General features: G+C 43.9%; 2 protein-coding genes across 4 annotated transcripts in view; both read left to right on the forward strand.

The window, feature by feature from the left end:
- Window positions 1-24,658, forward strand: part of LOC144406190 (protein diaphanous homolog 1-like) — a 125,163-nt gene that overhangs the window by 47,900 nt on the left and 52,605 nt on the right. The window lies entirely within an intron of this gene.
- Window positions 1,981-24,658, forward strand: part of diaph1 (diaphanous related formin 1) — a 32,430-nt gene continuing 9,752 nt past the window's right edge. The window contains exons 1-13 of one of the 2 annotated variants that reach the window (XM_078101198.1): window positions 1,982-2,797; window positions 15,889-15,915; window positions 16,601-16,765; window positions 16,882-16,983; window positions 17,512-17,642; window positions 18,789-18,872; window positions 18,960-19,023; window positions 19,404-19,543; window positions 19,886-19,991; window positions 20,200-20,310; window positions 20,490-20,607; window positions 21,503-21,620; window positions 23,671-23,786. In XM_078101198.1, the coding sequence (XP_077957324.1) occupies window positions 2,699-2,797; window positions 15,889-15,915; window positions 16,601-16,765; window positions 16,882-16,983; window positions 17,512-17,642; window positions 18,789-18,872; window positions 18,960-19,023; window positions 19,404-19,543; window positions 19,886-19,991; window positions 20,200-20,310; window positions 20,490-20,607; window positions 21,503-21,620; window positions 23,671-23,786 (1,381 nt within the window). In that variant the 5' untranslated portion in view covers window positions 1,982-2,698. Of the gene's footprint in view, window positions 2,798-15,888; window positions 15,916-16,600; window positions 16,766-16,881; window positions 16,984-17,511; window positions 17,643-18,788; window positions 18,873-18,959; window positions 19,024-19,403; window positions 19,544-19,885; window positions 19,992-20,199; window positions 20,311-20,489; window positions 20,608-21,502; window positions 21,621-23,670; window positions 23,787-24,658 lie in introns of both variants that reach the window. The other variant, XM_078101199.1, reaches the window with a different exon arrangement.

Raw genomic sequence — 24,658 nt, forward strand, 5'->3', positions numbered from 1 at the left:
GTTATTCATGGTGGTTAGTCCTACAGTGCATTTTCATTTTTAATTAACCTCTCCCCCACAATTAACACAAGAGAGAATGAAGACCTGAGGCTGCAGTTTATGATGAGACTTTTGCGATAAACTAAACTGTTTTGCACAAAACCTCTCCAATCGTGTTGTTGGAAACTTCTCCCCCAAACCAAGTCAGATATGAGCCTATCTCTATAATCCTGTGCGTGGTCGTGTGTGCGCCCAGCTTAGTGGAAAAGACATTTTGCATTTAAAGTGTAGAAACACAGTTGTTTGTCTTGGAATCGGAGAAGCATTGCAAGCGATAAAACTACATCTGCATTGATTGGTGAATTCATAAATCACAGACCAACTACTGTTTTGGATGATATTCCGCTTACAATTGGGTCAGCATATTCAGAACAACATGTGCCTTGTTAAATCAGTTGCCGTGTATATTTTGATCTTCTTTCACTAAAAATCTTACCACCACCCTATGTAAATTGCATCGGTATTTTAGAGAATAAAAACGTCACAATTGCTTCCTTAAGGAACATTAACTTTTCTGGATATAACGCTGAGTGAGACGACTTCCACCACTTGGTGGCGCCCCGAGGTCGCTTGGACAGTTTGATAACAGTGTGCAATGACAAAGTGCCCACTTCATGTAGGTCGAAGCTTCACGTATACAAAATAGAAAAAATGTGGTATGTGAAGAATGAAAATATATATTTTATTCCAAAAATCTAACAACTGAATCAAAATGTATATTTGACCCCCAAAAAGTGTTTCATTCACTTATTTTTTTTGTGTTTTTCATTGTTAAAGGCCCAACTCCAACTTTCAGGTTCAATAGTCCGTGCTCCACACAATAATAATGATTGTCCCAGTTACACAAGTAAGATCTCGCTTCAGCCGACTCCCTTTCCAGATATGAGATGGATGGCCTCTGCAATATCAAGGAGTGTGTAGTCTTTGGTGTCTGAATGGAGAGTGCTTGGGTTTGCAGGTGCGGATTTTGTGTCTGACCTGTGGACGACCTTATTAGTTTTACACGGCTAAAGCGGCCTGGGGTCAAATTGACCCCGAAGAACACCGATGCGTACAACATGTGTACAGGACATTGAAAACATATCATTATGTTAATTTTATGTTTACCCAGTTGTCCCCGTTAAATTAGGAAAATTCATCAAATTTGAAGCAAAAAAAAATGATGTCTAAATGATCATCTATTTAGAGACGTTAAACATTGAATGGGGTCAAATTGATAGGAGGGTTAAACATCTGTGACACGGGTTATTTTAATATCCCTCATAACTCCACATTAGCTATACCAGTAGTTGTTATGAACATTCAGATACATTTGACTTTACTGGCTCCTAGTGGCGCGGTATTGCTCCTTTGACTTATGACTTGACCGTGTGTTTTTTTCTTTCTTTCAGGATTTTCGATTCTAGACCATAACAAACATTGTGACGTCAGAATTACTGTTAAAGGGGAACTACGCCAACTTTTTGAATGCATGTTACTCAAATGGCCAATGAATGCTAACAATTACTAGAATGTTAAAACTCAATTTGGGGATAGCATTATAGAGAATAAGAGGAGATAAGTTATATATGAAGGAATATGTATTTATATCTATGTATATATATATTGAATACTATATATTATATAAATTCCCAAACATACATTAATGGATCTATTTATACATTTGTTTATTTTAATGGGCCATGTTGTCCTCTCATCAAAGACGTTTTCAGTTTGCACGGGAAGACGTGCACAGTTCCTACTGTCCTGACGTCACCGCACCTTTGGGCCGTGAGAGACCGAACTAGTAAGCGCTCGTCCTCCTCGCATCACCGCTGGTTAACAGGTGCCGCGGAGCTCCGATGACCCGCGGGCCCGCAGCTCAGCGCGGTTGGGCCGAACGGTCTGCGGCGTTAAATCCGCTCAGGTGTCGAGCTGCCGCAGAGCGCAGGCTCCTCCCCCCAACCAGCTCCGACCGGCCTGTCAGAAGAACAGGAAGACTCCTCCGCACCTAGAGACGCAGCGCCGCTTCCCCTGTCACACGGGGGGGTTCAAAAGTTAAACAAACTTGTAGCAGTCATGGAGACGAATTTATGAGACGCAGTCGCGCCGAGTCATCCGCGTTATAAGTCGCCGAAATAACTCGTGGAAGTGGGAAGAGCGGAGTTTTTTTGTTTGTTTTTCTCTCCACGGAGACTTTGCCTTGTGTAGTCAGTCAGACGAGCTAGCTTAGCTAAAGCTAACGGGTAGCTCAGTTACTACCGCTAATTTTCGGGACCTAAAATTGACGTTGTTTCACAAAGCTTTGGGTTGTGTTTCACACGGATAACTCTACCGGTAGAATAAGTCCTCGGTTGTATTATATTGACGCCACATACTGTTTTCATACTTTACGTCCCGAGGACGTGGGGCTGTGCTTTGAATTTCCCTCCTTCAGTGATACGGAGGGGCTCGTTCGGCGTAGCCTGCTTGGCTCTCCACCAACTCATTAGCAACCTTGTGCTAATTGTGGCTAAGTTAGCCAAAGTTACTAGCCAAGGCCCCGGGGGAATACACGGTTGGCTTTTTTTCTTCGCAAAAGTTAAAAAAACCCGTCATTTTTACGTTTGAGCGAAGGGAGATTACCGCCACACGGGTTTATTCGCACAACCAATTCAAAGACACGGATTAAGTTATAACCATGGATCCGAACACGGGGAGCTCTGCCTCGGCATCTGGTCCCAAGAAGGACAAGAAGCCAAAGAAGAACTATGAGGATGGAGAAGGGAAGAAGAAATTTGTGAGTATCCCTGCAGGTTCAACTTGTTGCACCTTGTTTTTTTTTATGATCGTGGGGTCAGAAATGTTGCTCCCAACCCTCCAGATGCTCTTATGTTCCTCCTCCGAGCTACAAAGCAAGACACTGCCTCCCTACCTGTAATTATTGTCACCCCCTGAAGCTGCGTAACAGCTGTCAATATAGCCTGACTTGGCTAGGAAGCAGGATTCAGGTCAAAGTAAGCGAAACATATGAGGAAGTAGCTGGTTTCTAACTTTGAAGACCTGTGACACGATTGTACAAGACAGCAACACTTCAACTTCATGTCTTCTAAGCGCTTTCAAACTCATGAAAACATTGTAATGCCACACGTTTCGATGGAAAGGTGTGGCATTGTCCCTCTAAAAGTTGCCTAGATGACGTCATGTGGTCCATGTGTGACTCAGCCTGGCGGAGCAAGTGTCCCCAGTAGTTTGTGGCTGTCATCAGCCAGCGCACACTGTTGTGTAACATAACCTGCCTTGGCCATGTCTACCAACTGATATCCTACCCACAGACACCCGGTAACCATAGAGGATGCAGTGGACACTCATCTGGTCGGCTTCTGACTAGACACCTTCATGCGGTCACACACGGGACTAATGAATTAATTACTAGGATGTTGTGCGGTTGGTGGTTATTAGACACAGTCTTTACAGCAAATGTACGCTCCTGTGCCTCTTTTCGAAATGGATATAGATGAAAATGGAGAGAGAATTTGATGAGTGACACATTATTACAGTAGTGTTGTTTGCATAGGTTGAGGCTGTAAGTAAATATGAGTCATAGACCGAAATCAACTGTGCAGTGTGCGCTGAGGTAACACTCCGTGCACAAGCGTTTTTGAGTGCGTGTCTGCAGCTTTCAGAAAGAGCTTTGCCCCTGACTATTAATTCTGAAATTGGATCCCAATTCTGGCAGGTTGTCGTACGACTGCGCAGTCACAGTTCAGAAAAAGGTTGAGCAGGTTATAATTCTTTGCGCAGCGTACTCAATCCACTCTTGTCGGCTGCGCGATCTGTGACTTTATCGCCCTCTGCCTCCTCAGACATACCAGTGATGATTACATGATGAGATAAGTACCACTAAAAGTGTGTTTCAAGTCTTCGGGGCGTCTTGGTATTTTGTAAACCAACCCGAAATCCACCTTGTATAAGTGTCTCCATAATGCTGTCTGGGACCGAAGGAGAGGGTGGGTTATCCAGTTTATCTCAACGGTTTCTTTTTAACAATCACTTTTTTCCCCTTAATTTTACATTTGTTATTGCAATATTGTCCACCAGGTTAGACATTTAGACAAATTCTCTAGCTGTTTGCAGCATGACACATTTTCAGTGGCCTTACATTGTTGTACTTCTAAATCACCAAAAACATTTTCCACATACTCTGCCCAATCAGCATTCAGTGTATTAAATATACTGCTTAACCCCCAAATCCTCTCATGTAATGTTTCCTTCTTGACACATGTATCCTTCACAGGAATGCTTAACCTTATCGACTCTTCTGACACATTCCTCTGTAACGGAGCACGATCCAAAAGTCGGTCATCTTTGCTGTGTATTGCTCTCCCAAACACTGTCTGTGTTTCAGGCGCAACGAGAGCAGATCAGCATCCATGGATGCTGTTGCTATAAACAGGCTGCCAGGCACAGTTTGCATTAGCCAGGGATCACTGCCGGGGACGGGTTGTTTGGGATACAAGGTCAAGGTTGATATTTTCCCTCTGCCACCGCTTATTGAGTTTTCTCCTCTTCTGATCTGTTTATATAGGTGAAAGGTTGGCTGAGGAGAGTTTTTCTCTGATAAGGAAAATTAGTTTAGAGGGAGACCAATAACTAATATTCAGAGGCTGTTGTACAACATGAGCATATTTTTCACAGGCTTCTAGTTATTGGCATTTCATATTGTCATTTCAGTCAATTCAACACAGTTTTGGTTAGATTTTCAGCTACAGCTCCTTGCACACATTTCATGCTTTGTCAGAGGAATTGCATGAAATTACATGAAATTGCACTGCAATTGTAAAATATATTGGCCATTCTGACCGTCATGGTTGGTGAGTTTTGATCAAACTTTTTCAAACATGTTTAAACAGCACATGCTTTACTCGCCGGTTAAATATTTCGAGATTTGGAAATTATGCTGGCTCGCCCATGCATGCAACCTCAACCCACCAGTTGGGTTACTTCTGTCTACTTAAGAAAACGTCATAATGATTTTATCTGACTGATACTGTAGATGTGGACTAGAACATACCACGATACATTCTTTATTTTTTCCCCCACCCTTTAAATGAACGCATATGTTCAACTACACTGTATTTAAGCACTATCGGTCACCGGAAGGGCAACCAAAAACCGCACAGCTGTTTTCCTCTGTTTGTCTGACCTGTACGCAGGTGTTGCATTTTGGGACGCTGCTGATGTTGTTGCCAAGGGGCGCCGGTCTAAGCGTTGAATGCTGGTTAACATGCTGGTGTATTTCATGATCAAGAGCAAAGGTAATTGCACCTTCCTTCAAGCGTGAAACCCTGTGCTTGTGATATGCCTCCCGTGCAGCCGTGCACTTACTTCCTGGGGAAAGCACCTCAGCAAATGGTTGATGCGAAGTCAGGACATGAATTAAACCAGTCACAACTTTTCAGTTACTAGTTCCGACTTGGGTAAAAGTCAAGTGGGGTAGTTCCAAATGACCTTTAATGCGCAGTGGGTTTCTTTTGCCCTCTTTCGTTTTCTTTATGTCTGCTGTGATCACCAGACACGCGCACACCTAGGCAGGCGCACACAGACATCCAGCTTCCTGTGCACTGCATCTCCGGGGAAGAAGAGCATACTGTGAGCTGAAGAATAGGATGACCGGGTGCCAGCGTGAAGCTGGAGTGGTTAATGGACTGCTTGGAGCAGAGGCCTCTTGGCTCCGAGTGAACGGGAATACTTTAGGGAGCCAGGCTGAGCGAGGGATTGCAAGTGAGCCAACATTGAGCTGAGTGGGGCAGAAGAAGTGTGTGTGTGTGACTGAAACGAGAGAAAGTCATTGGGGAAGGAGCCAGAAGGCAGAAATGCAGATAAGGGTAGAAAATGTGTAGGAGTCAACAATAACGACGAGTCACAGGGGACGTGACGGGAATGGAAAGTTTAGTTTACTGGGTTGATTCTGGAAAAAAAACGCAGCTGAAGGTTAATTTTCCGTGTCTGAAACCTTTTTAAGCCTGTTGGTCATTTGGTCACACCCCGAGGCAGCAATTTAATCTCAGGTGTTTTATTCGTTGTCAGAGATAAAATTCCTGGTATGTTGCATAAAGGTCGATGAGACGTGGACGCAAAGAGCTCTGGCATCGTTATTCATCGTGGTCCTATAAATTGTTAACTCCACGAGACATGTGATGCATTAGCAGACCTTATTTTTTTGTGACACTTTGGAATTGATTTCTTGAATCAATATTAGAAACTTGGCTGAGGGCTGTTGACATTCTGTCTCAAACTCGACTATTGTCCAGACACTGTTGATAATGACCCAACATGGATGAGCATAGTGTTTAACATGGTGGTCTCTGTTCATTCCCTCCTTACTGTACTTTACAGAGGAAAAAGAAAAGGCCGGGGGCTGCGTTTGATTTGCTCTGGAGCCTGTTCTTACTTGCTAAGTGCTGAGCTGTTCAACACGAGGAGGAATGTCACTTACACGCCGTACTTGGAACCTCGGCGTGTACCGTTTTCATTTAGTTCATAGGAATCCCCAATAAACTTCTTGAGCCTTTGTCCTCTGATAACAATGCATCAAGTGCCTCATGGCTGTGTGGTTTGGAGGCATCTCACAGATGGCTATAGTCACTCGATCCATTTAATGATGGTGGTCCTAGCACGTTGCTTCCAGCTGGTAATCCCTCCACCACTACAAACCACGTGGCTTTCCTGGTACCCAGACCGACAAAAGGCCGCTTCGATGGACTTACTGGCGCCGCTGGAGAGTCACGCTCGGGTTGCTGCTGTTAAAATTTCTCCCTCTTTTCTCATGTTGAAATGCCATTACTGCGACAAAGAACCCCTCTCCATAGAGATGGTGTCAGGTATTCCATTCTCCTACCTTTTAAAAAAATATGAAGAAATCTACAAATGTTTTTAATCTGGATTCCAAAAAAATCTGACTGTATATCTGTATGACAATCTGAAATTTAGGACCGAGATGAAGTATTTATCAGTTGCAGGCGTAGTACATCTCCATATTTTGTGATAAAAGACACATGCCCGTTCCTAGTAACGAAGCGACTCTCTAAAGGTGCAGCGATGCAGTGACTTTTCGGTTTCAGGACACGACCAATTTCGCAGAACAGTATTCTGCGTTGTCATGGAAGAAACGGTTTTGTTCATTCTGTGTCTTGCTAAGCTAACTGATCAGAAATGCCATTTCTCGGCCGCTATGCAAGGGTTCGTCCCACAGTGGCAATGTGTGACATGAATAAACGGGAGTAATGAATAATGGTCGACAGCTTACTCATCCTCTCTGTATCAGTCTGTGTCGTTTGAATATTTACCACCAGGCAGGTTCACTTGCTCAGAAGTTTGTGCATCACAAGGTATAAAGTCCGTTCAGATAAACAGGCCAGAATGGTCAGTGGTATTTGTTTTGTTTGCTCTCATACCCTTTTCAATTCAAATGAACGGCCCCCTCTTAGCATTTCTGCCACCGTATGGCCGAGTTAGATGAACGGGGCTCCCCTTTTCACTGGAAAGAGATGAAGAAACACGGAGCAACATATTCACGCTGTGCTCAATCTGCTCTGACCTGGTGTGCACCGATTGGCCACGTGCTCATTTTGTCCGCTGTTCAATAAAAGTTCTCCTTTGCACTAGCTGGTGTACATGTGTACACACACAAAAAGACACACTCATGGAGATATGTCGACGCCTCCGCCCTGTTATTATTTCTCAAATTCTGTGGTCTGTGACAGGAAGTTGTGCAAAAATAACGAACAGTATGCTTCCTTATTCGTCCCCATTATTGCGCGCCCCTTATCGCTTTCCTTGCCTCCTTTCCATCTATTGTGCCAGACGGTACCAGGGGTCTACTATATACATCCACTCTTAAAGCTTCGCTGGTCTGGATGCCTTAGAGGCCTGGAAGATGTTGAGCTTTTTATGTGTGAAACATTCCACACCGGAGATGGATTATTTGGTTATATGGTGAAGCTTCTCTCATGTGATATAAGCTCTCCACGGCATACATTTCACAACTTTGTGTAAAATCTTGGTAAGTTGTTGACTGGTTTTAACAAAATGGCACACATTAAGGCATGTACAGAGCCCGATGTCAGGCCGATTTATTTACACAATGGCACGTGGCAATGTTGGCTCACGTGGTTGCAAGGGCGGGGCCAGAAATGCATATCACGATTTTTGTAAGATTGTGACGATATTCCGGTATTTGTTTCTAAGTAAACATTCATTATTTGACACTGAAAAGGGCCACCTGGCCAGATGTTGGCCGCTCACTCGCAACCGTCCGGTTAGCGTGTTAGCGCTTTATCATCTCTGGTTGTTTTTCCTGCATCCCTCTTTTCCGTGTTTTCATGTTGTTATGACAGCGGGCGAGCTGTTCCCAGCATGTAGTTTGGTGGGGTAATTTTATAAATGTACAATTATGAGATTTCAAACTGTTAAAGAGCGTTTGTTGTGGGTTATTAAATGTTATGAAATGTTAAAACCATGAGTCATTACACGTAAGACAAGTAGCTCTGACTGCTGCGCGTTTGGCGGTGAGGTGTGAAAATAAAGCCTGCTGCTGGCCAAAGGTAAACGTCAGCAACGACACACACCGGTGTGACGGTACGTGTAAAGTCATACCATAAGGTATACCGCCCAGCCCTAATTTTTGCCCTTTCTAGTATAGGACAACAAATGTCTCCCAATATAAGCGATAATGATAGAACAATACGTTCCACTGAGAATAGTCTCCTGTACACATTGTGTCGGGTGGTCCAGTAGTCTTAACTGGATGAGCTCAGCTCCAGAAAGCGACGTGGATGGACAGACCTCCAGACTGATCCTCACAGATACGAATGCTCTGGGGCCTCATTTATAAAACCGTGCGTAGGATTTGCGCCAGAAGTGGCGTACGGATGAAACATAGGACGTGCGTACGCACAGAAATATTCAGACTTATAAAACCGTGCGCACGCACGTCCTACGCAGTTTCCTCTTAATAAATCACAATCACTTCTAAATGCAGCGCAGTTTTTGCGGCTTCATGCCACGCCCATAATTGCCCATATATAGTCTGTGGAACGCCCACAAATTAATATTAATCGATTGCGAATTCATGACAAACACTGAGAGGAAAACGAAGAAACGTAACGTCACTCAGTGTGAAGTCGAAATGATCATTGGCGAGGTGGAAAGGAGAAGTAAAATGCTTTTTGGAGGACACAGTATGAGCATTGCTAATGCCAATAAGGCACTTGAGTGGCGAAAGGTTGCAGAGCAACACTGCAGCCTCACAACCTCGGATCGTGGCCGAAATTAATAAAAAATGGTCTGACATCAAAGCGGAGGCAAAAAAGCATTTAGCGCGCCATCGCCAAAGTGTGTCTGCCCCCGGTGGGGAAAGGGGACACCATAGCTGTCCCTTCTTGATGAGAGACTGGCGGCAATGATTGGGGATCGGGGACAGGGTCTGGGCCAACATCGGTGTCACGGGGGTCGAGGCACGTTTGGAAGCTGTGCCACATTATGTAGCACAGCACACGCCAGCACGATTTTGCACACCTTTTCAGGAGTAAACAATAACCTCCCTCCAGTGCAGTCGAGGCAGCGCCATCTGCCCTTAAACAGACCGATGGTGCGCTGCACTACAGCATATTTCACTTTTCTTTTTGAAAATGTGTTAATTTGTATTTCTGGTTGTTTTACGCTGCAGATCGATCAAACAAGTGTTCATGTTATTTATGAGGCAGTATTGGCAGTATTTCTTTTACAACAGTCTAGTTTTACACACTTTCACACACGTTTGCGTGTTTCTTGCATTTGCAGACGGTTCTCATTTCACCCGTTTTTGTGCGTACGCATGGGTCCGAGCTTGCGTGAAGGACCGCACATTTTTCTGTCAAGTTTGCTTTTTATAAATACCAATCATTGCGTAGAGAACGACGTACGCCTTCTTTTGTGCATACGCAACGTTTATAAATGAGGCCCCTGGACTCTGTTACCTATGTTGTGCATGGGGAGGGAGGGTGGGCGGGTTGTTCTTGGTGAGGATTACAGTGTCAATCCTTCTCTGAAACTCTCCTAGTCTGGCAGATTACAGCTAATCTCAGACTGAGATGTCATGGCTGTGGAAGAAAGGAAGCTTCTGGACACACATGCACAATCTCGTTACTTCGCATTTTGTTCACTGTGTGAGCTGAGCAATAATGTTCAACAGGGACAAATCCCAAATGAAGCGTAGCAAACTTTGAGGTTGTCTCTCAACATAACTAAGCTTATATAAACATATAAATTTATAACAACAAGCAAATTTAATTCAAACTAAATGTAGAAGACCACTAACACTAATGTTTGAATAGCTCAAATGTAACAAAGGAAAATGCATTTCCCATGACTCTTTTCAAAGAAACCTTTGAGTCTCCATTTGTCCTGTTTAGATATTTATTATGAAAATACCCAGTGTAGGAGCTCCAAAATAGAATAAATGACCTCCCTTATCTCCCCCCAAGGTTGTGTTCCATGCACTGAATGGTCCTCTATAAAATATAAATGTACACTATACTCGCACATCTTAATCAGCCATGCTCACAAGCCTGTGATTTATGGTTTTCGGGCTCTGGCTGAGTTCATATTGTGGCGGGACACACAAAAGCCCATAAAGTGGGCCTCACAACCTTCCCGTGCCCTTCCTCCTTTTTTTTTTTTTTTGCGGTTTCTGTTTAACGCGGCTCTAATAATTTCCACTGTGCGCCTCTCATAAGGATGAACTGAGCTGGTCGTTGTCGGGCCTCCGAGCGACCGTAGGAACAAACGCTGTCTCTGTGCATCCAGGATGCTGTAGTCATCTGAAGGAGCAAGCGCATCAGCCAAGTCTCTGTGTGCTGGCACAGTGGGCCGAGGTATGAGGGAGGTGGAGAGAATTTGTACGCGTGTGTGTGGGAGACTGTAACCGGTTCCTGTGGTAATGAATAAGGGCTGAGATTTGTATTCAGTATGGGAGCTTGTTTTGTGAGCAATGCACCTTTCTGCCTGTGTGGAGGCAAAAAGAGCTGAGATGTGTAGTGTGGCAGCTTCATCACCTCCATAACACCCGGGGCGGGAAAGCAGCCCTTAAAGACGCGCTGAAGGCCCAACGCCTCATCATGTTACACCGTATATATAGACACTGGGGAAGTATAGCAACAAACAGTCAATAATGGTACAGAAGAATATATTGTACAGGTACTTTGAGATGAAACTAGCTGCGGCCATGTTTGTTCTTGGTCAGCACTGCTGGTGCTTCTCTCTGCGAGGATTTAACACGTTTGTACCCGTTCATCTTAAAACACAGTTAGAGTATCCAGATGCGTTAGGAAGGTATAAACCCAAAGTTGTAGTTTTGGTATTGAGACAACTCAACACCACCAGAGTTATGAGTGAGCGTTTCCGCTTTGCGCTCACTCATATGCCGCTTTATCAAAGCGATAAAAACCTCCTCTGAGCATTTCTGTGAGTGACGATGAACTGAATAACCAACGGCGATGTTGAATTGGCTGATTCAGATTGGCCCAAAAGAGACACACCCGTCTCCAGAGAGTAGGTTTATCCCTTCGCATGCGGTTGTTTCTGCCCTTCTGTTTCCTACACATTGCTGTGTGTACGGTGGCTGTTTTGTTCGTGACGTTGTTGTCGGGTCTCTTTTGCGTTCTCCCTCATAACCGATTCACATGTTTTATTACACGCGGTGTTCGCTAAGAAACCCGGTAATTGAGTTCCAAGTTCACCCCTGCGGGAGAGTGGCGCTGTTGTCGAGAGACGCAGCCTCCTCTTTCCCAGTATGTCTCCACAGCATGATGGAGCGCGTGTGACGTTCTAAATGTGAGAAGGGCGTCAAAGTGTCCGTGGAACCAATGCAGTCAGATATTTTCTAAAGGGAGACTTTAACGTATGTGTGTGTGTGTGTGTGTGTGTGTGTGTGTGTATATATATCAAAAACATGTTATTGTTCTATGTGAAAAATATTGTACAGAGAGGGATGAAGAAAGAGAAGCTCCCCTTGTTTTAAGTAGAGGTGGGGCCGTGTGAGTGTGGGTGGGGGGGGTCGGAGGGCAAGGAGCAGTCATGCAGCAAACATGCCCCACTTGCGCTGACGTATAACTCACACGGAGGTCGGTGCACTCAGATGCACCTCGGGTCAGTAGGTCGTATAACGTCAAATTCCCTCCTCACGGCCTCGTTTCACTAAGACACACAGTAAAGTCTTAAAAGTGTGAGGGCAGATTTTGTTTTACTTTAGCCGCCGGTTAACCAGACACGTAAGTCTGTGTGAGCAATACGTCAGGGTTGTGGCTTATTTCCTGCTCTATTCATGAGAGACGTTGAGTCTGGGCGTGTCTGCCCCAGTGCTGCTTCCCCCTTTGTGATATCATGCACAGTGTACGTAGCTGTGGCGACATTGTAAGCAAAATTGTAACACTTTCACACACTCTGTGAGGCACCCCATCCCTCCCCTTACCTCACCCGTACACTCCCCTCTCCTTACCCACCGGCTCTCAGAAATATTTACAGAAGATTGATATCCAGAAATGTTACCACCCCAATACCCAACTTCTCTGAATCACAAATCACACCACAAACAGAAATGTGAGTGCAATAAGCCCACATCCATCCCAACAGACAGGTCATTTGTTTTCTCTATATTTCTGTGAATACTCTGAATTCATAATGTCCTTGGGATTCTCAGTCATACTTTAAATAATGTGTTTAGACCTTATATATAACGTTATGTAAAGCATATCCAGATTGGCAGAAAGGCCTTTGTGTTCTAATCATTACATTGTCATTCAATATTTATTTTTTGATGGCCTTTTGCTTTTAAAACAAAGGTCCCTGCTCAGTCTTTGTCTGCTACACACAACTTCTTTGTTTTTAGTACCGGACTGTGGATGTTTGTGTTAAAGCTGCAAGACTAAATAAAGATCCAGTGTGGCAGCAGGCGAGACGAAAACCTTTTAAACGCGGTACGCAAACAGGCAGGGCACGACACCAAGATCACCGATGAATGACTCGGGCTGATAAATGTAAATCCAGCTCAACTTTGACTTCATTTCAACACAGGCGACTGCAAAGGCCCTTTCACAGTGCTGCACTCCTTCCAGGATAACGTACAATACAGTTGCCTTAATTATACTATGATAAGAACATGTGACTGCTCCCACTCCATTAGTCCATCACAAGCGTTAGATGGTCAGCCTCATGGCCAATCTCGGTTCCCTGTTCATGATTCAGCTTATATATATATATATTAGGGCTTATAGAAGAACTCGATTTAATGTCGGTGCCTCTCTGTGAGCTTGATAAACAGCAGGATAAAGTTGTTATTTCACCTAGCCGCCCGTAGTGCTTTCCACAGTCCTTCAGGTCAGATCGCGGAGTCATCAGATGAAATCCAGCAGGTTCACCAGAAGCTCTCTGAGCTCAGACTCCAGCTGTTTTTTTTTTTTTTAATTTATTTTTTTAACATGTATCTGTAGACACAGCCGTAACACATTCAGCCTGCTGCTGTCTCTGATGCAAAGCCATGTGCGAAGTTACAGTGTTTGAGAAATATGATATGAAGAAAACCTTTTAACTGTAGCTTTAAATCACATGTTTGAACAATAATAGTCACACCTTTTCTCCTTCCATTTGTTGGTGGAGAGTAAATCAGTTGCCAGAAACGGGCTAAAGTAATAATTGAACAAAGTTAGAGAGGGATTAGACTAATGGTAATATTATTTTGGAACGTCTTGGATATCGAAATAATGTTATTGTAGATATTGTTTTAGTGAAACAGCTGATTGTACTTCAAAGCACAAACTCTTTTTCTATGACAATAACAGTTCATTGCCCATAATGAGTTTTAGTTTCATACGTTATTTAGCATTCACTGCCTTAAGGTGATGTGCTGTAAACGATCATGTGATCTTGTGGTGTTGACTGTAGCCGAGCTGTGTGAATGAGCGCTTTGTACCTCGTAAGGAGCTGAGATCTGTCAGTGTTTCCTCTAAGATTTGTAAGCCAAACATATTTAGTCAACTGTACTTGTGGGTTGAAAAGCGGAACTGTGCCCGCTCAGTTAGTTGACAAATGTTGACAAACTGACAAGTTTTTTTTTTTTTTTTTTTCCTCCCCGCCATCTCTAAAGCCACCTTCCTGATGTGTCGTAGTCGGTTTCCTGTGCGATCGCTCTCAATCCAGCGTGCCTCCTGTCAGCCGTGCGTTTCATTAGTGTGACTTTCTCAGAGCGAAGTGGTTAACGGGACGTACCTGCCCGTTAACCACTTCCTTCTCTTGACCGCTCTCCCCATCCTCATTGGTTCCTTTTCTCATGTCACAGAAGAAGAGGCTGTTGTTTGTCTTTCGTCAGGGAGCCCTCTGTGTTTGTAGGTGCACAGACGACACAGGAAGTCTTAACTACAACATTCTTATAAAGAGTGTAAAAAAACCCTTTTTCAATATGTGTAGTTGCTATTTGAAGATCCTGAGACGGCTGTGGACAAAATTCAACGACTAGAGCTGCCACACTTTTAGATGTTTGCTATTACCAGCACACCGAGACACCCGTAAACAACAAACCAAGTTGACTTCGTGCACCCTGAAGTTACTGCCACGTAGGGGATTTTAATGATGAAACAAAATGCATCATAAGAGGAACAAAAGCCAGCGAGCAGCCGATGTCTCGACAGACATCACTCAGTTCATTTCTCAACCGAGTTATGTGTTTGAATGCAGTCTTCAATATGTTTAAAAAAAATGTCTTCACTTTGTCCTGTCAGACATGGTAATGACATGCGAAACATGTCCTCGATATTCTTTTGGTTTTCTTCATGTGACCCTTTACTGTTGCAGTGTAATATTATAAAGCTTTTGATGTTGCTTCATCTGCTCTCTGGAGAAATTTAACGGCGTCTGTGATGGTTTTTTTACAAGCCGGTTGAGCGTCTCTGCTGTGTTGTGGGCAGTCTGACACCTAGCGGGGGAGACACACATTCACATGAGCGCCGTCAACAACCGACTGGGTGATCCTCTCACCATCTATCGCAATACTTTTTTTTTTTTTTTAACTAGTATTTGGCTCGGGTGGTGAATTGTGAGCCAAGAATAAAGCCGATTTCTTGCTTTTGGTCACAGGCGAAGGGAAGCATCTGTCCACAGCTGTGCATTCAGTCCCCTCACGACACGTTTACGTGTCACTTGTGTCCTACAGACTGTTGACATATTGGAGCACTTGGATGTTCTATACGGGTCGTTCTCAGAATATGAATAACAAGCAAATCAAGAACCGTTTACCCATTGGGACGATTAGGTTAGTTAGTTTGACAGTTGAAGGTTACTTGGGATTAGTCAAAGAGACCTTTGGAAGGATTGCTCCACAAATACAGTTCGGCACGGCAAGAACATTTATGGACCCAGACTGACACCTAGTGGCCAGGACACACAAGTGTATTTTCCCCTCTTTATAAATGTACTGCTGTCTCTCTGACCCCCACTGTTTGACCGCTGATCTCTTGGCTCTCTCATGTAATTACTAGCTACCTGGCGAATTGATTACCTCCAACGTAGACTCTTAATACACATGTGTTAGTTATCTAGAGATGTGTATTAATGACGAATGCATTAAACGATGACAGTAATTCATTTGTAGTTTTCCCCTCTGCCATCCTGTGAATCACTCATGAGCTTAGCAGTTTCCTGGGTCCTTCTCCTGTCATAAAGGGTTTCTGTCTAATTAATTATTCTTCTCTCTCTCCCTCCACCTGCCTCCCCCACTTGTCTCCGTCCGTCTGTTTTGACTTATTTATTTTTCCCTACCCTTCCGTTTTGCTCCCTGTCATCTCGTTGGTCCTTTTACAGACACTCAAACGGCTGATTCCTGATGAGGTAGGTTCTTCAATGCATTCCACCATCACACGTGTGCTTCACTTGTCCGTCTGTCGTCCTGGACTTTGATAAAGCAACTCACCATTATGCGCTTGAATGTCACGTCACACAAAGCTATTCCAGCGTAACACTAGTGTCATCCGGCACTGTGCTGCTCACGCTGGACGTGCATGCTGTGAGGACAACGACTGCACGGAAGGCCTGAAACATAGACTTGTGACACAGTATTTATTATTGTTTATGGAAGCGGCCACTTTGTCATCATGCAACAAGATCACAGCTATCCAGAAGTGTTTTTTCTATTTGGCAGTAAAATATGAAGTCCTTAAAACCAGATGCATGGAATCCCAGTCTGAGCGTTGTGTTCTGTGCTGGCCAGTGATGAGTGCATGTTAAACGTTCAACTTTATGTGCAGTCTTTGTCTCTCTAATCCCTAATCACTGTCTCACTCATGATATCCCCAAACTGAGGGAGAAATATCCCTCTGGTATTTTATTACCATTAAATAATTTAACATTGGTAATCAAGAGAGGCCTTTCTCCAAACTGTGAGCTGATTAGGGATTGTCACCGTGCCTGCTGACCTTCCAGTAATGGTTACACACTTTTCATGTTCCTGTTATATCTTTTACTTTTCTCATTGACCTCTTTCCTCTAACATGTGTCGTGTGTTCCGCTGATCCAGCTGGAACGTTTCACCAGCATGAGGATGAAAAAGGACAAGGAGAAGCCCGGCCAAGCGCCAAGCCAGCGACACTCTTCGGCGGCCAGCTACGAGATCGGCCCGCAGAGCGCCATGCTGCACGATCACTCCGATGAATACGTGCTGGAGCTCTTTGAACAGATGCTGGTGAGAGAGACGGTGCACATTTGTTCGAGTTGCGTTCACCTGTCATTTCTTAAATCTACAGATTTGTGATCACCTCATTTTCTCCTCTTCCCATCCTTTCTCCTGTCTTCCTTCAGGTGGACATGAACCTGAATGGGGAGAAGCAGGAGCCTCTAAGAGCAAAAGACATTATGATCAAGCGAGAGATGGTCTCCCAGTACCTCCACACGTCTAAATCCGTCAGTACCCAAACACATGTACTAAAGATTATGAAAGTATTTGGTCCCGTAGCTAATACATAATAATAATAATAATGCATTACATTTACTATGCACCTTTTCATCAATGAATGTCAGAGTGCCATATTATGAACACAGAGTGCTGTGTACCCAGTAGGGTTTTATCTTGTTCATCTTTAACACCAAATAAAATGAGTGATCAGATCTTAGTCACAGTTATGTGCGACTAGCTGTTCAGATAAATGACCCCTACTCGAGCCAATATTGGCTTGTTAGAGACCGTATACAAATATCGGTTCGTCTAATTATCGCAACCATAATCTGATGGGTCATCCCCCCAGGTAGTCGGGTAAATAAAAGCTGCGGGTGTAATATAATCTACAAAACAGGTGGTTGCTGACAAAGTTGTTGTACATATGAAATATACCACACACAGGGCCTTCTTAATTCTGCTCATCAATCAATAACATCATTCATATTCTGTGAGGAGATTAATGTTAATGCAAAACAAAACCTTTCATTGATTAGGGTCAGAACCAGAAGGAGAGCACCAAATCGGCCATGATGTACATCCAGGAGCTAAAGTCCGACTACCGAGACACACAACTGCTGAGCTGCCTGGAGTCTCTGAGAGTCTCCCTCAATAACAACCCTGTCAGGTAACATACACACACACACGCATGTACACACAGAGATACATGCAGTGCATCCTGTTGTGGAGGGCAGATTTCCAACCAATTAAGTTGAACACTGCCTTTAAGAAGGCAGATTCTTCAGCTCCTCACACAGCTGATGTTCATACAGTTGTCCGAGTTGTGTGATCTCTAAAAAACGTCAATAGGTGACCGCTGATTACAGCTGGGGACTATTAAGCCTAGTTTATGCTTCTGCGTTATCAGAGCGACGCAGACGCAAGCCCCCCTTGCGTGTCCCCTGCGTCCCTTTTCACACCTCCTCACGTGTGTCGACCCATTTTTCTAGGCTTGCGTCGCAAGCCTCCCGCAGCGCACAAGGCTGCGATTGGTCCGCTAACTACATCCGTTACGGAGTCTCACATTTCCGTTTTCATAGCCTGATACCGCCATTATTAAAACGAAGAATGTTTGCGCGAGAACGGATCAGAGTAAAGAACCTTTGTCGGAAGAAATGCGTAAATATGACCGCTTATACAAGCAGTCATTGGCGTTTTCTAGAAGAGGGTTGGATTGACGGAGGGAGATCTCAGCAAACGGCGGTTTGCCGATCGAGAGGTGCACAAAGTTGTGGAGGAAAATACGGGACAAATGTGTCCGTGATGATAAGCAACAGTGGCGATGGACGGGGCAATGAAATCTATGATAAATAAATAAACAAACCAACAACTTCCACACACAAAGACGTGACTCTCTATGTCGTCTTCAACAAAAACACGTTACTCCACCTGTTGTTCTGGCGGTGAATTGCTCTGCAACACACGCAGAACCATGAATTGAAAAGAGTGCGTCGACGCGCAGACGCAAACGCAGGAGCATGCGCCTGTCTTTACTGTTAACGAATCAGTGATTATTTGACCTTCAGATAAAACAGTGATGCTAAACTATGATAATCCAAGACAGAGAGCAGTGACTCCTTTCTAGGAACCATGAATAACTAACTCGTCTGATGATAAATCGACTTTTCAAGATACCTCTAAATCAATGTGGGCATGATGGTGTGTGATGACAAGAGAAAACTGCTATGCCAGCAAAGTATTTTCTAAGAGAGTGGGAATGGGAATAAGTCTGGCAAACCCCGATGTAATAATCAGATGCTCTTGTCCCTTCCAGTTGGGTGCAAACATTTGGAAACGAGGGACTCGCCTTGCTGCTCAACCTGCTTAAGAGACTACAGGAGGACAAAGACGAGTACCCGTAAGACCCTCAAACCACAGGGAAGGCTGTCTAACCCGATGTGTCCATAACGTCTTTCTGAATCTGTCCCTCTTATCCAACCACTAGAATGGTGGGAGTGAAATGTCAGCATGAGATCATTCGCTGTTTGAAAGCCTTCATGAACAACAAGGTAAGAAAATGAACAGTTTCCTCCGGTTGATTGGACATAGTTGTTGCGTGATTCTTCCTCTAGAGAGCAGCATTGAGTGAATGTGATTCATTACAATGAATGCAGTCACCGACGATCTTTGAGATCTATGATACTTTGGGGTTTTAGTCTGGTTTCCAACTTTAGAAAATTAGTATGATTTCCATCTTAATCTTTCACGTTTAATAGTCCCACACACTGGTAATTTACCTGGTAAATGAGGTAGTTCCTACGGAATACTTGGTTCTTCGGATGCATCCACTACAATATGAACCATGAGCCTGGTCGCGCTGCAGAAAGAAAAATCATGAAGTACTTTTCCTTCTTCTTTCTCTCATCCCATTTCTTTTCTCCCCTTTCAGCACGGCCTAAAATCCATGCTGGAGTCTGATCAGGGATTTCCTCTGCTGGTCAAAGCCATCAACCCTCGGGTGCCTCATATGATGGTGGATGCTGTCAAGCTGCTCTCTGCAATCTCAATATTGGAACATCCTGAGAACCTGTAAGCATGAGTGAAATGTTAAGAGCATGTTTCAACAGACCAATAACTAACCAACTCTTCTGCACAGCTTAAGCCTAAAGTGCAGTCTAATATGAAGATAGAGCATTAAACTGCTCTATTGGAGCAACTTGGCATTGGCGTCAATAATTGAACAATTTCAAATCACATTTATTTTCTCTCTGTCACCTGTGTATTCCACAAAAAGCTGTCAAATAAGGGAATAGAAAGTACTTTTGGAGTTGTTCATGTTTTTCACAGTAAACGTCATTTGGACGTAGTATCTGATGGAACGAGGTGTAGCAGCGTTTTATATGATGTGCATAACTTCCCTTTTTGTTGCAGTCACGAGCGTGTTTTGGAGGCCATCACCGAGGAGGCAGAGAGACTGAATATCGAGAGGTTCCAGCCACTCCTCGCTGGCATGAAACATCCCATCATTGCTCTGAAGGTGCTCATGGACGCGTCTTTGAACGTTCATAAATCCCCACATGTGTTTTTGTGTGAAAAAACAACCCGGTAGCGCTTTGACAGACGGCGCAAGTCGATGCAGAGTGCAGTGAAAAGGACTTCCTTGGCTGACAAAGTATTCTAGCTGGCATCTGTCCAGTTACTCCACGTTGTGAAATTGACTGTCCAGTGTTTTTTTTTTTTCGCAGGGTGGCTGCATGCAGCTAATCAATGCCTTGATAAGCCGGGCAGATGAGCTGGACTTCAGGATCCATATTCGCTCCGAACTGCTAAGATTGGGACTCAGAGACCAGCTGACGGTACAGAACCCCCCCCCCCCCCCCTCCCTCTTTTTCATATACTCTGCTAAAAACACTCCATTGTGTGCTGTGCGTGATGCCTCTCAACTATCCACACTCAATGTCTCACACTCTCCCTGTAATCTCCCCCCCTGTGCCCTTTTCCTCCCTCCGCCTACATCCCACCGCTCTCCCTGCAGGAGGTGCGGATGATAGAAAACGAAGAGCTGAGGGTGCAACTCAATGTGTTTGACGACCAGGCTGAAGATGACTCTGAGGACCTCAAAGCACGTCTTGATGACATCCGCATTGAAATGGAATATCCTTCTACTGGGCAAAGTTGTCCCTCTGTGGAAATTGCCGCTTTTTGACCTTGGTTACAACATAACTCTGCTGGCTTGTTGTTTTGTGTTGCTTTTCTAGTGCAACCTATATACAACCTTCTTTTATAATGAAAGAATGTATCTATTAGTTACACGGTTAGGATATAGAAGTATATGCATGTGTCCTCCATTATTAAAATGAGGAATATACACAATCAGTTTTCACCTTTCTTCCCTGTTATTAGCATGACAACTTACTTTCTAGCAGGATAGATTCAAAATGTATATTTTCATCCCTGATGGACATAACGGCTCTAAGGACACGTTATGCTTGTTTGGACATTTTTACATTCAAAATCTGTCTTGCTAATTAGAATCTCAGACATTTACTACTCATACTTTTCCTCTAATTAAGTCACCATAACTGTGTACTTAAACAAAAAAGGGCAAAAGATCAGTTTTACCAATTGCTGTAATTGTCCTTGCTGATTTTTCCCTGCAGTTCTTGGTTTCACCACCAGGTGTCTCCCATGAGTAACAATTCAGTGACAGTCTGTTCTTTTCCCTGCTGATCTCAGATGATTTTTGAAAACATATTTGTTTAATACAACAAAATTGTGTTGAGTATTAAAACGCTGCCCCGTTATACAACAACGGTTTTTAGATCGTCCACAAGTTTAGTCCCCAACCCACTATTTATTTAGTTGTAATTTTTAATTACAGAAATGACACTGCTCAGTTGTATAGTAAAGTCTTGTATGAGTAAAAAAAGTGTCTTACTCAAAGTTTATTCTGTGCAGCAAAGGTGGTGTTGGTGGAGACTATCCAGAGTTGTTGTGTCACCCTGTGTTGTTGTTTGTATTGCTTAAGCCTTAACTGGTTTTGCTTCAATGATGTGAGGGAAGTCTTTGAGATTCTTGTCAACACGGTGAAGGACTCCAAAGGCGAAAACCACTTCCTGTCCCTGCTGCAGCACCTGCTGCTAATCCGCAATGACTATCTGGCCAGGTAGTACATGCACACGAATACACAACCATACATGTTCGTTCTCTCTCACACATGCACCTGCTCACACGTTTGCTTATTACAGCTGGCACAGTGAAAAGCTGCATTTACCACAAATACGGTCAAGGTTGTTTTTTTTCTTTCAATGAGAAGGTCTCCAAACCTTTGACTGGTACTATATACATTTAATCAGTTTGTAGTTTTTTATATATATATATATATATATTATATATATATATATATATTATATATATATATATATATATATATATATAAATGTAAAGAACAGTATAAAAAAGTCCTCTTTCTTAGATTTATCCTCTCTCTCCTCAGCCCTGTCCTCCATTAGCTGTTTGTTTTCTGCAGGACCGTTCAAAGGCTGAGAAATTAATACATGCAAAGAAGTCCAATTCCATTTTAATAGAAATGAACGCTATCACCTCTTATCACCAGAAATATGCTAATGTCCCTCCCTGTGTCTTCCAAAGCCCCTGGGGGGTTTAGCCAGGGAAACAGAGGAGGAAGGAAGAGTGAATAAATGAATGACAAGACTGAGGCTAGAATAATAAAAAGACAAGGGCTCCATGGTGTAGTGAGCGCACACACACGCATACGTGTTCTTTCACTCCCGGCTACCGAAAAGGACAAAGGAACACACAACACACCTTTCAGTTTTATTAGCCTCGTTGTTGGTCGTAGAAGCCTTGATGGTAACAGACAGGCAAGGAATTGAGATTTATGTTTTACACAGCTCGGGTAATAAATTGTGAGGATGGAAAGGCAGTTTGGCCCAAACAAACGGTCCCAGCTGAGGTTGTTATGTTACCATCCTCTCCCGTCCGTCCCTCTTTTCCAATCCGTCCATTCTCCAGCCAGCTGATCCGCTGGAAGACAATAGAAGTGGTCTGTAATGGTGTCCGTGGAGAGACTGCAGGTGTGGGAGGGAGGAGAGCCATAGAGTGGCAGAAAAATACCGCTCAATAGTTGCAGAGATGAAGAGAGAAAGGAGTTAGAGGGCTGGACAGTAACGAGGAAGAAATACAACGTTGGGGTCAATTGCAAGGTGGACGTGGAGAGAATGAGGAGAGACGTAAAGGCCATGTAGGAGTTTGGAGGCTTTGCATTTCTCACATTCTTACTTACTGTAATTCAATCTCAAGTGCAGATGGAGGCCTGATGAATTTATGTGTCATTCACATGCTGTGCATTTACCGGACTTAATTGATGTCATTTAAAAAGTGCAATTACTTCTGTATATATGATATATTGTATATGGCTGTAGGCCTACCAGCCACCCTTTTCATAATTTACCTGATCTGAATTTGGGCTTGTCAAGGACACCAGCTACAGGATCCAGCCAGCACAAGGTCTATTGGAGTGAGGCTCAGTTTTCCGGAGCGACACTAGATGTCTCTCTCGCTCCACGGATAAGTATAAGCTTCAGGAGAAAAAAAAAGCCAAACTAAAACCTTGTAGTCTATCGAAGGAGTGGAATAAGTGTTAGACAAAGAGCAGAGTGACGGGAGACGGAATGAATAAAGTATTGAGTTTGTGACTCTGGCAGCATCTAATGGGGTCAGGGAATAAGACACCTTCCCAAATTGAGTGTCTGGGAGAAGCGGGCTTGATCGGACATGGGGCGCTGGACGTAGACCAACACACTCTCAGAACACAGTGGCACACGATCAATCTTAGTGACAAGAAACTCAAACCGTCATGCTCCTGACAGACGGGCCATCTGGGTTTCTGAGTGATAAAGCATCTGTGTTCATGCATTTGTCTGGACAAATGAAGAGACTCGCTCATCGTCAGTCCGATCAACCGCTCCCATAGTGTGCCCGATTTCTTAACGTGTACTAAAGTGGTATTCTACAATACTGCATGCAAAGTGTACTACTGATCCATTCTCTTCTTTTTTACCCCGCACACCAAACTGACTCCACTTTCCATTGTCCCCCCCTCTTCTCTTATCTTCCCCCTGTCTCTCACCGCTGCTTTCTCCCTGTCTTCTAATCCAACCATCTGTAAATCTGTCACTCCGTCCTTCCTGCAGGCCTCAGTACTACAAGTTGATAGACGAGTCTGTTGCTCAGATCGTGCTTCACAGGAATGGAGCCGACCCCGACTTCAAGTGCCGTCACCTCAGTCTCAACGTTGAAGGCTTGATAGGTGAGTCGATGGGCCAGAACATACACATGATCAAGTATTTCTCCTTCCCTTCTTCCTAGTGCACCCTAAGGGCCTTCTGCCCATCAGCCAACCTGCTCCAACATTTGACCAAATAGCCACAAAATGCCCGTAGACCAAAACCAAGCTTTGAGGATGGAAACCTTCAACTGCATTTCAGTTTGGCCTTCCTCCTTTCGGTCTGTGATATGACTGCTGTGTTGATGTTCTTATGCCAACCCGATGGGATTTAGCCTGAATCACAATTTGTGACTATGGCTCAATGTGGTCAGAACCATGGATGGATGAGAAAGTTTCTCAGGTATAGAAAGGTCGCCTCTCTGTTTAGAGGATACGGTCACCATTTTTTAAAATGGCCTTAAAACGATAATCAGGCGCCCAGTTGATTGTTAAAAATATCTTTCGCTTACTGTGAACATTCCTCTTTTTCAAAGTGTCCGTTTAAAGATCCGCTCCTAGTGCGCTTCCAAACTCCTTCTGTGCCAAAATGTTTATCTGAAGCGACTGACTTCAGCAGTTTGACTTAATGAAATCAAGTACCTTCCATAGTTCCAAAGTACAAGGGTCTGTCTTTGTGCTGCCATGCCTTGACTGCGGCTCATCAAAAGGGTGTCGGGGAAGCAGACTTTGACTTCAGGAGATGCTCAATTCACTTGATTAACTGCGGATGCTAAAGCCTCATAGTGGATTCAAATACATTTTTGCACATAATGAGCACTGAGAGGGTCTTTTTAATGGCCTGCATGAAAGAGGAATGATTAAAGCTGACTAAAACGGTTTTGACTTGCATAAGAGCACCTGACTATAGTTTTCAACACTGACTTTTGATTAAAATGGTGAGCCCATGAACCCAC

Source organism: Gasterosteus aculeatus, chromosome 4, assembly GCF_964276395.1.
Source record: "Gasterosteus aculeatus chromosome 4, fGasAcu3.hap1.1, whole genome shotgun sequence".
NCBI classification, from domain to species: domain Eukaryota; kingdom Metazoa; phylum Chordata; class Actinopteri; order Perciformes; family Gasterosteidae; genus Gasterosteus; species Gasterosteus aculeatus.